This window comes from Olea europaea, chromosome 16 (assembly GCF_002742605.1).
Source record: "Olea europaea var. sylvestris chromosome 16, O_europaea_v1, whole genome shotgun sequence".
Taxonomy (NCBI): domain Eukaryota; kingdom Viridiplantae; phylum Streptophyta; class Magnoliopsida; order Lamiales; family Oleaceae; genus Olea; species Olea europaea.
In genome coordinates, this window is record NC_036252.1 from 18,111,515 (window position 1) to 18,122,773 (window position 11,259).

Below are 11,259 nucleotides of genomic sequence, written 5' to 3' on the forward strand. Positions count from 1 at the left end.
TGTGTCAACACTTTTTTTATTTAATATGCTCCTATTTAATTTGTCTTGTTATCGGTAAATATATATATTTGAACTACTCATATTTAAACAATTATTTAATATAGGGGTATATTAGAAAACATAGAAGGAAAAAAATTATATTTATAACTACATTGTTACACTTCCTTAATCTATGTGAAAATAGAAACAATTCTATTCTTGTGGGATGGAGGGAGTAGACGATTTTCTCTTAACTCTATGTTTTTCCATATACCTCAAAATGCCCCTTTCAATGAACTATGCTAAAACGACATAAATGTCACGTGATTTTTTATTATTAGATTGTTTAAAATACAGTCATATTTTCCATGCAATCACAAAATGCCACACACTCTTTTGTCAAACAATATGTCATAATTCTTCCGTTAACGTGGCATTTTCCCCCGTCAATACTTAAATGTCATATTATCTCGACCAAAATAAGACCTAATTATTATCTGCGAAAAACAAATGGCTATTTCACATATATTTACACCAAAAATAAATGAGGCGAGAATTAACTTCCTTGAAAAAGACCACGATACGGAACTACAACTTTCATGAGTGATCAAAACACTTCTGCCCAAAACAAAAACAATAAGGGCAAGAATTGACACCTTGATAAAGACCACGGACCCACGTTTTTAGAAACATGCCCGACGATAACAAAAGTAAAACATGTGGTTAATAAGGCCAACCCATTTGCTAGAAAATCCCATTTTTCCATAACCCGCTTATGAATGTTCAGCCCTACACGATCATAAATGGGTAGGACTATTACAATGGCCGTTCTTGTCAATTTGTTGCTAAAGACGGGAATAAGGTGGACCATTTGCTTGCTTCTCATACGATTAATTTTTCAATTATTTGGAGTTAAATTTATTGCACTCTATACTTTGTTTTTTAAACTATATTTGTGAAAATTTATGATGATAACTTACTTTAAACGTGTTTTTAGGCAATGGATAGTAGACCCCATGCACAACTGGCTGCAGACAACTGTACCCTTACTATTATTTTGGTGTGGACCGCGCTGGGGCCATAAAGAGACATGATGAGTGTGTTTTACTCACGAATTTAAGCAAATTTTAACTTGATTGTAAGTTAGATTTTACGAGTATGGAACGTTTTTATGTGTTTGTTAAATTTGTTTTATAGGTTTATCGAGATGGTGAAGGATACAAGAAATATCATTAATTGAAGTTAGTGGCATGGATGGAAAAGAAGTTGTGGATAAAGGGACAAAATAGGCAAAGTAAAAGTGCCGGATGAGTGGCAACAAAGCACCAAAAGCAAGAAGAAAATAGATTGTGGGTGCTGCGGTGCCACATTCAAGGCGCTTTGATGCCCCACTATACCTGAACCTAGGCACCGTGACGTCGAGAGCATCAGAGAGGTGGTGCTGCAGTGCCACCCCGTGTATTGACGCGGCGCCGTCTATCCATAACCTAAGCGAAATTTCAGCCCATTTTGGTGTCCAGATGAAAACCCTACCTTCTACATACGACAAGACACATATAAAAGCAATTTTTTCTCACACTTTAAGAGGACTCACACATTGAGAGACAAGAGAACATAATTAGAGAATCAAAAGAGGAATTCAAAAGAGGAAAACATCAAGCAATTGAAAGTTTAACACATTGATTGAAAAATGAAGGATATCTTGGTACAAGATGCATTCTAAAATAATTGATTGCTTTCTTCTTTCATTATGAATAGTTAAATTCATTGTTAGGGCGAATAATGTAATTAATTGGGATCTTTTATATTTTCTTATTAAAACTCTTGGTTTTTACTGTTTCATGTGTTGATTTTACTATGAAGTGAATGCATTAAATTACTTGATCAATAATTTGATAATTTTGTGAACCCTTTACGAATAGAGATAAGAGTTTAGTATTTAGACCATATAGTAAAATTCGGCAAATTAGTATAAGGAGTAGAGATATCTATACTCATTGCTGCGGTCATAATTGAATTCCAAGGACAAAGAACTCGTTTAACTAAATTGAATTTGCATAGAGATATGGAATTGAATTAGTTAAATAGGTTCAACAAGAATTCGACCGAACACTATATTAGATGTAAATATTAATTTGGGATATAAAGGTGATCAATATGTGAAGTTATTTTGCTCCAATGTCCATTTATTATTTGATTTTCAAACCAATTGTGTATGCATCCATTTATTTTCTAGCATTTAGATTAAAACCCAAATCCTACAACTTTTTATTTGTTTTCATCAAATAGTGGTTAAAGAAAAATTGAATTAAGTGCAAGAATATAGTCCTTGTGGGATCGACAACCTGAACTCTTAGGTCCACTATTACTTGTTATGGTTTGTACACTTGAGGAAATAAAATTGACAGTAAGGCGAGATAAGACTAGCAACAGTCTTGAAGCATCTAAAAATGTCGATCAAGAATATGAAATGGCACAATCCTCATAGTCTCAATTTGACAACAAAGAATATGATATCAATCACGAGATCAAGTACAAGAAGGATTACGGCTGAGAGAGAGCAAGAGGAAGAGGGCTGAGGACCCAATTAAAGCGAGGTCACTCAAGTCCCCACTACATATGAGTGTATGGATACCTTAATGTACAAAAAAAAATTATGTACAAGTAGGTTTATTCGTTTGTTTAATGGAAGTTTTTTAGCATTAGGAATTTTCTGTGTAAAATAGTTTGAATCATGTAATTCAAAAGACCCCATGTGTTATGCTAAATCGTAAGGGCAGAATTGTGAAGGAAAAACAAAATGCAGTTAGAAATATCTTAGATAAAATTAATAATTTGGATGTGATCTTGATCTAATCATTTAGGGGATCCCTTTCTCACTTCTAAAATTACATCATATAATAAAATCTGTCAAGAAACAAGGAGTCATTCAATACAAGTTGGAGAAGATAACAAATATAGCACGTCAGAAATTGTAATCCCCGTTTCAAAAAATGTTAATGTTATAAGTCCACCTCAAAGGTTTCTCTTATAAACTTCTAGATACAGTAGAATGTGAATATTCCTGAACAAAACGTGTTTTATATAAAGTAAAAAACTTATACATAGGCGATTGAACTCGAAAAATATTTCTTCTCTTTGAACTGCTATCAAATCATTATTATTATATTATGTTATGTTATTATTATACGTTATCCGATATCAAATGATTCAAATCATTATTATTATGTTATTTAATACTAGGTCACATTCATATAAAATAAAATTTTAATACACAATAGAAGTCCAAAAAGTGGATGATTAAACTCGAATGCTATTGCTTGTCTTTAAATCATATCAAATCATCAATTTTGTACTTTTCATGCTAAGGTAACCTTGCACTAATATTTGAGGTGACTTTTACACTAATTTGAAACGAATCTTGCACAAATTGAAAATTATCTCCAATTGGACCGCGCTGGGGCCATAAAGAGACATGATGAGTGTGTTTTACTCACGAATTTAAGCAAATTTTAACTTGATTGTAAGTTAGATTTTACGAGCATGGAACGTTTTTATGTGTTTGTTAAATTTGTTTTATAGGTTTATCGAGATGGTGAAGGATACAAGAAATATCATTAATTGAAGTTAGTGGCATGGATGGAAAAGAAGTTGTGGATAAAGGGACAAAATAGGCAAAGTAAAAGTGCCGGATGAGTGGCAACAAAGCACCAAAAGCAAGAAGAAAATAGATTGTGGGTGCTGCGGTGCCACATTCAAGGCGCTCTGATGCCCCACTATACCTGAACCTAGGCACCGTGACGTCGAGAGCATCAGAGAGGTGGTGCTGCAGTGCCACCTCGTGTATTGACGCGGCGCCGTCTATCCATAACCTAAGCGAAATTTCAGCCCATTTTGGTGTCCAGATGAAAACCCTACCTTCTACATACGACAAGACACATATAAAAGCAATTTTTTCTCACACTTTAAGAGGACTCACACATTGAGAGACAAGAGAACATAATTAGAGAATCAAAAGAGGAATTCAAAAGAGGAAAACATCAAGCAATTGAAAGTTTAACACATTGATTGAAAAATGAAGGATATCTTGGTACAAGATGCATTCTAAAATAATTGATTGCTTTCTTCTTTCATTATGAATAGTTAAATTCATTGTTAGGGCGAATAATGTAATTAATTGGGATCTTTTATATTTTCTTATTAAAACTCTTGGTTTTTACTGTTTCATGTGTTGATTTTACTATGAAGTGAATGCATTAAATTACTTGATCAATAATTTGATAATTTTGTGAACCCTTTACGAATAGAGATAAGAGTTTAGTATTTAGACCATATAGTAAAATTCGGCAAATTAGTATAAGGAGTAGAGATATCTATACTCATTGCTGCGGTCATAATTGAATTCCAAGGACAAAGAACTCGTTTAACTAAATTGAATTTGCATAGAGATATGGAATTGAATTAGTTAAATAGGTTCAACAAGAATTCGACCGAACACTATATTAGATGTAAATATTAATTTGGGATATAAAGGTGATCAATATGTGAAGTTATTTTGCTCCAATGTCCATTTATTATTTGATTTTCAAACCAATTGTGTATGCATCCATTTATTTTCTAGCATTTAGATTAAAACCCAAATCCTACAACTTTTTATTTGTTTTCATCAAATAGTGGTTAAAGAAAAATTGAATTAAGTGCAAGAATATAGTCCTTGTGGGATCGACAACCTGAACTCTTAGGTCCACTATTACTTGTTATGGTTTGTACACTTGAGGAAATAAAATTGACAGTAAGGCGAGATAAGACTAGCAACAGTCTTGAAGCATCTAAAAATGTCGATCAAGAATATGAAATGGCACAATCCTCATAGTCTCAATTTGACAACAAAGAATATGATATCAATCACGAGATCAAGTACAAGAAGGATTACGGCTGAGAGAGAGCAAGAGGAAGAGGGCTGAGGACCCAATTAAAGCGAGGTCACTCAAGTCCCCACTACATATGAGTGTATGGATACCTTAATGTACAAAAAAAAATTATGTACAAGTAGGTTTATTCGTTTGTTTAATGGAAGTTTTTTAGCATTAGGAATTTTCTGTGTAAAATAGTTTGAATCATGTAATTCAAAAGACCCCATGTGTTATGCTAAATCGTAAGGGCAGAATTGTGAAGGAAAAACAAAATGCAGTTAGAAATATCTTAGATAAAATTAATAATTTGGATGTGATCTTGATCTAATCATTTAGGGGATCCCTTTCTCACTTCTAAAATTACATCATATAATAAAATCTGTCAAGAAACAAGGAGTCATTCAATACAAGTTGGAGAAGATAACAAATATAGCACGTCAGAAATTGTAATCCCCGTTTCAAAAAATGTTAATGTTATAAGTCCACCTCAAAGGTTTCTCTTATAAACTTCTAGATACAGTAGAATGTGAATATTCCTGAACAAAACGTGTTTTATATAAAGTAAAAAACTTATACATAGGCGATTGAACTCGAAAAATATTTCTTCTCTTTGAACTGCTATCAAATCATTATTATTATATTATGTTATGTTATTATTATACGTTATCCGATATCAAATGATTCAAATCATTATTATTATGTTATTTAATACTAGGTCACATTCATATAAAATAAAATTTTAATACACAATAGAAGTCCAAAAAGTGGATGATTAAACTCGAATGCTATTGCTTGTCTTTAAATCATATCAAATCATCAATTTTGTACTTTTCATGCTAAGGTAACCTTGCACTAATATTTGAGGTGACTTTTACACTAATTTGAAACGAATCTTGCACAAATTGAAAATTATCTCCAATTCATTACACCAAAATTTACATCAAATGAATAGTGTTTAATTATTTTCTTCATTTTTCTGATTCTTAACAATTTATTAGTTTATTTATTTTGCAACTACATAAATGACTAAATAAATACTTCGTTAAATTAACAAAAATATTGAATTCATTGATAAATGTTAAAAAAAGGACCAAATAATTAAAGAATAAGAAAATATGAGCAATTCGAAAATAATGGATCACAATAAAAATAAGATTTAAGTAAAAATCCAAATATGGTAAAACCATGGGTAGATGCAGATAATTCACTATAATTAATAGTAATAAGTTATGAAGGATCTCTTGTGAATTAAATTCAAGACCTAGTTACAAGCTAAACTACCTTGTGAATTAAGCTCACAATTTACAAATGAATGATAAATCGATTATTCAATTTTGTTATACTTAAAATATTTTTTATTATTATTATAACATACACATGAATATCTCGTTACGATCTTATTCCTAAATTAAAATAATAAATTATTTATATAATTCTTATTATGCATTCCAACATTTTTCGTACAACAAACATCAATTTAAGGTTCAAGCTTTAAATTGAATACCTAAAAAAATATCCACATCAACTGAAGGTTCAACTTTTAATGTCAGTGCCTATAAAAATCTCCAGTATATACATGATATGGTGAAAAACATGTGGTTTAAGCAAAGGATTGTAGGGTACAAGAACAGTTGGCTACAAACGGACTTTTTCATTACATTCCTGATAACCGACATTATTGTTTTCCCCCCTCACTGGTGGGATCTACTATTCACAATAATGTCAAATGTTATAACTATAACTTATATGATAGCCATTGAGACAATAATGTTAAATGATATAACTTATAAGATAACATGAGCCTAACAATGGTTCCATCAGAATTTCAGGAAGAGGGCCTAAAATTGTTGACGGAAGTTTAAATAATAAGAGATGAAGTATATCAATATTGGATAGGGATGGTTGTTCTTCTAAATTGAATAAAAGAATGATAAAATACAATCTTTGTTTTATGGCCCTTGGATTTGACTCTATCAAATAATTTTATTTTATTTTTTTTGATTTATTAATTACTCTAGCATACACTTATATATAGGCACGATGGAAGAATTTTACGTACACAAATCCAAATATTCACTTACGGTATGCATGCATTATTGTCAATCAATACACTTTCATCGAAGAAGAGAAAAGAATTTTGGCATGAACAATTATATTTCATTTTATTTAGTATGATAAGATACATTGTGTGCAAGTATTTTCATTTCCTTATGTTTTTATATTCAATTAAATATGCATGGATTGTCAATGGACTTTCGGGTTCTTCTGAAGAGAAATGTAATCTTAAAGAATTAAAGAGGACCTAAGATAGGTGTATCGCTTGATCACCGATATACTCTAGAAGAGCAAAGTGGTATGAAGTGTAGATTTTATTTGTTATATAATTCTGAAGAGAGATGAAATCTTACTAGATGTTTTCGAATACTCACTCTTATGAATTTTTTTTCAGGTTAATTTGGGTCGATTGGAACTGTGACGAATTGGTGACGTGGGTTGCCAAGGGGATCTAAGGAAAAAGGAAAATTAAATGTTTAGTTAGTTTTTTTTTTCATATCTCTAAATTTAATTATTAGTTTTATTTGCTCAAAGATTCGTTTGTTTAATTAGTCCATTGATTGTGCTTAATATTTTAGAAACTTAGATCTCGCATCTAAATTGATATTTATGGTTGAAAATAAAGAATTTCTTTTTATTTGAGACGTTCCGCAATTAATAAAAAAAAAATTGAGTTTTTCTTAACACTCTGACGTATAAAAAAAATTTGTGGTGTTACAAAATGAATAGTGTTTAATCATTTTATTCATTTTTCTGATTTCTGATTCTTAATAATTTATTTATTTTAGAACTGCATAAATTACTAAATAAATACTTATGTCAAATTAACAAAAATATTGAATTCATTAATAAATTTAAAAAATATAATATATTTATTAGAAATACCACATAAGAAAATAATCGATCGTATTTGTTACATTTTCAAACTTTTTGAAGACTTTTATTTTATTTCATTCATTACATTATTAAAATTTATTGTACGACAACCAACTTCAGATAATAATGGTACAATGTCCAAAGATACTAGAACACCAAGGGATAGAGGACACAAAACGTTCAAGGAACCACTAAGAAAGCATCTTATTCTAAGCAAAGATTAGCTTCTCTCGCACAGCCACATCTCGCACGGTCCATTACCTTTTTAGCACCGGAGACTGTCACAACACCTGAAAGTTCACGAATGACAGCTCCAACACCAATGAAAAAACCAGAATCAGACGCATCTGTGTTAAGCTCAAACTTCAAGGTGCTTCGCAGGACGTTGCCAAGATTCACTTCAAACAAATAAAATAACAAACATCGACTTTAGGCAACAGAAGAGGCACTATTTGTGCCTGAATATTTATATATTCTGGTACGGTAACACCGGGATGCTTTGTTCATTTCTAAAGAAATTGTCCGGATCCACCTTTGTCTTAATCTTAACCAATCTATGGAAATTATCTTTGAAATACTTGATCCCATAAACTGCACCTTCTAAGTAACTGTTTTTCCCATTGTGGCTAATGCCCAAATCAAGATCTCTGTAATTGAGAAATGATCCCCTTGGCGACTTGGAGACGAAAGGAGTCATATAAGCATATAATTTTCTTGTCAATTCTATGTATTTTTCCGCAGCTTCAACGCCGTTTTCTTCCCAGTTTGTCGCATACTGAAGCTTGAATAGATTTCCAGCTCTGTGTGGAAAAGGTTTTTCTGACGGTGGAATCTCAGCCATTCTTCCTCCAAGGGGATTGAAAGTAAGCATTACACTTTCCACTTCTATCATCTTCTTGAATATGAACTCTAAACCCTGTTTTGGAATAGGGTTTGTTATGTAATCGGATTTCCTCTTCAGGTGGGTTAATACTTGAGGTACCCTACTGAGAAGAACGTTAACCGGAGTTCCAGCAGGAAAGTTGGTCCAGTAAACAACAGATTCAGCCCAACTCATTTCGATACAGTCGGATGGTGTCAATCCCAGTTCTGGAAAAGCTTCATTCATGAGAGAAAGAAGTTTTTCGGAATCTCCAAGGAACAAGGTCCAGAATGTTGCTCTATTGGTTTTTTCTCCAGTTCGCACACTACTGTTCACGACATCAAGTGACATTCTGATGAAGAGTTCTTCAGGCAACTTGTGCGCAACTTGTTGGTAACGGTAAACGATGTTAGTTAAGTTTTCTTCGTAAGTTCTTGCGACTCGAAAAACAATAACTGTAGTGGGGACTCGAACGAGCTTGATTTTGTATGCTAGAACAACTCCAAAGCTGGATCCACCACCTCCAGTAATTGCCCAGAACAAATCTCCTCCCATTGATGCACGGTCAAGAATCCGGCCATTAACGTCAATTATTTGTGCATCTATAATATTGTCAATGGAAAGGCCGTATTTTCTCATCAGGTTACCGTATCCGCCACCACCGAAATGGCCGCCAAATCCAACTGTCGGGCAAACTCCGGCGGGGAAGCCATGAACATTACTTTTCTCTGCTATTCTGTAGAAAACTTCACCAAGAGTTGCTCCAGTTTCAACCCATGCAGTTTCATTTTCTATGTTGACATTGATGGATCGAAAGTTGAACATATCAAGAATGAAAAAAGGAACATCCGAAGCATACGAGACACCTTCATAATCATGGCCTCCACTGCGGATTTTCATTTGCAGGCCATGCATTTTTGCGCTAACAATGGCTGCTTGGATGTGAGAAACATGCAATGCTGTCAGAATCAGTTGTGGTTTTGGGGTTGTAGACTCATTGAACCGCAAGTTTCGTATGTAAGATTGCAATACAGAAGAGTATGAAGAATTTTCAGGAGTATACAATACTGCAGAAATTGGATTAGAGAGCTCAGAATGGCTCTGAAGGCATTCAAGAAAACCCTCAAGAGATGATGAATTATTTGCAGTGGCCCATACAACAGAACCCATTTTTTTTGGGCGAAGGGAAATGCTATAAGGGCAGAACGTATATAGACAAGTGTTGGTAGAAAACGTGTCATCTACGTGAGTGTAAGTGTTATGTCATAGGTCCAATCAACGTTGAACATAAATACTATTAATATATAATTAATACAATTTAATGACAAATTTATTATTTAATTAATATACAATTAAATTAAATAATGGAGTTCGTAGATTCAAATCTTGGCAATTTGTTAATCACAAGGAGTTGCGATTGCGGGATACAAATTATATATGATTGAATCCTAAATCGTCCATGGTCTTAAGTAATAACGAGATATGGATATCGTTATTACGGATAGACCATTACGTATGACATTTCTTACTTGTGAAATAAGTAGCTGATCTCACAAACTAAAGTTTTGTGACACTTGAATAAATATGTGAATGCTTTGTTATAGAACAAAATATTGGAGACCCACCTAAAGATTCCACATGGATAACAATCTAAGTGTCAATGGTTAATCTCTAACGTTCAGTAGTGGGATTGGTCCTTTGACTTGAGGTCGTCATAGTACTTTATATGAGGACATTCATGTTTTGACGGTGTTGGATGTTGCTTTGTCAAGGGCCACTAATACGGCATCGTTTAGGTATGTCTAAAATCGTATGAATGTTGTGAATGACCAATAGAGGATTCTTCACTCTTAGATAGTAAGAGATTATAATCTGCATTTCATTCAATTAAGTCGACAATGAAATCCTTGGACAATGTATACTCGTAATTCGAAAAGGAGTTTTCGACTTATATTAACTTAATAGTAGAGTGAAAGATATGATCGATAATCGAGATTGACACACTTTCATTTCTCATAATTGATGGATCATATTGACGAAAGGATTAAAGTTTCAAGATAAACGAACGAGTTTGGTTTTGTCATACCACGTGACATTTTCCATCACATGTATTGCCCTGACACATTGCTAGATGTCAATCTAGAACAGTGAGTGTAAATTGGTGATAAATTAAAAGGGCATTTTGATTTATCAATTTTGATTAAATCAAAATAATATTTCATGTCGTTAGGTATCGTGATAGGGAATCTGATGGGTCACAAACAAAAGAGAACTGAAAGATTGTGATTTATCAATTAATTAATTTAACAAGTATTGGATAAATTAATTAATTGAGCTGGGTATTTATAGACTCGAATTAATTAATTAGATTAATTAATTCACGGATTGGATTTAATAAAATGGGTTAATTAAATATTGGACCCGACCAGGCCAAGTCCGTTTAGGCTTATATAAATGTGACTAGGGTTTTCAAAATCTGTAGAGAATTTTATTATTCTTGCTAGCACAAGAAGAAAATCATAATCCTACAATCTTGTTCTCTGTGTGGATCACCGTTGGAAGCTAGACAATTGG

General features: G+C 32.7%; 1 protein-coding gene across 1 annotated transcript; it reads right to left on the reverse strand.

Annotated features, from left to right (window-relative positions):
• Window positions 1-7,890: 7,890 nt before the first annotated feature.
• On the reverse strand, window positions 7,891-9,953 carry LOC111412356 (berberine bridge enzyme-like 8). The gene has a single exon (XM_023043251.1). The coding sequence runs from the start codon at window positions 9,853-9,855 to the stop codon at window positions 8,290-8,292; it is 1,566 nt and encodes a 521-aa protein (XP_022899019.1). The 5' UTR covers window positions 9,856-9,953; the 3' UTR covers window positions 7,891-8,289.
• Window positions 9,954-11,259: the final 1,306 nt, after the last annotated feature.

Bases quoted from the DNA above. Each gene is read 5' to 3' on its own strand.
- LOC111412356 (XM_023043251.1), bottom strand. From the start codon at position 9,855: ATGGGTTCTGTTGTATGGGCCACTGCAAATAATTCATCATCTCTTGAG.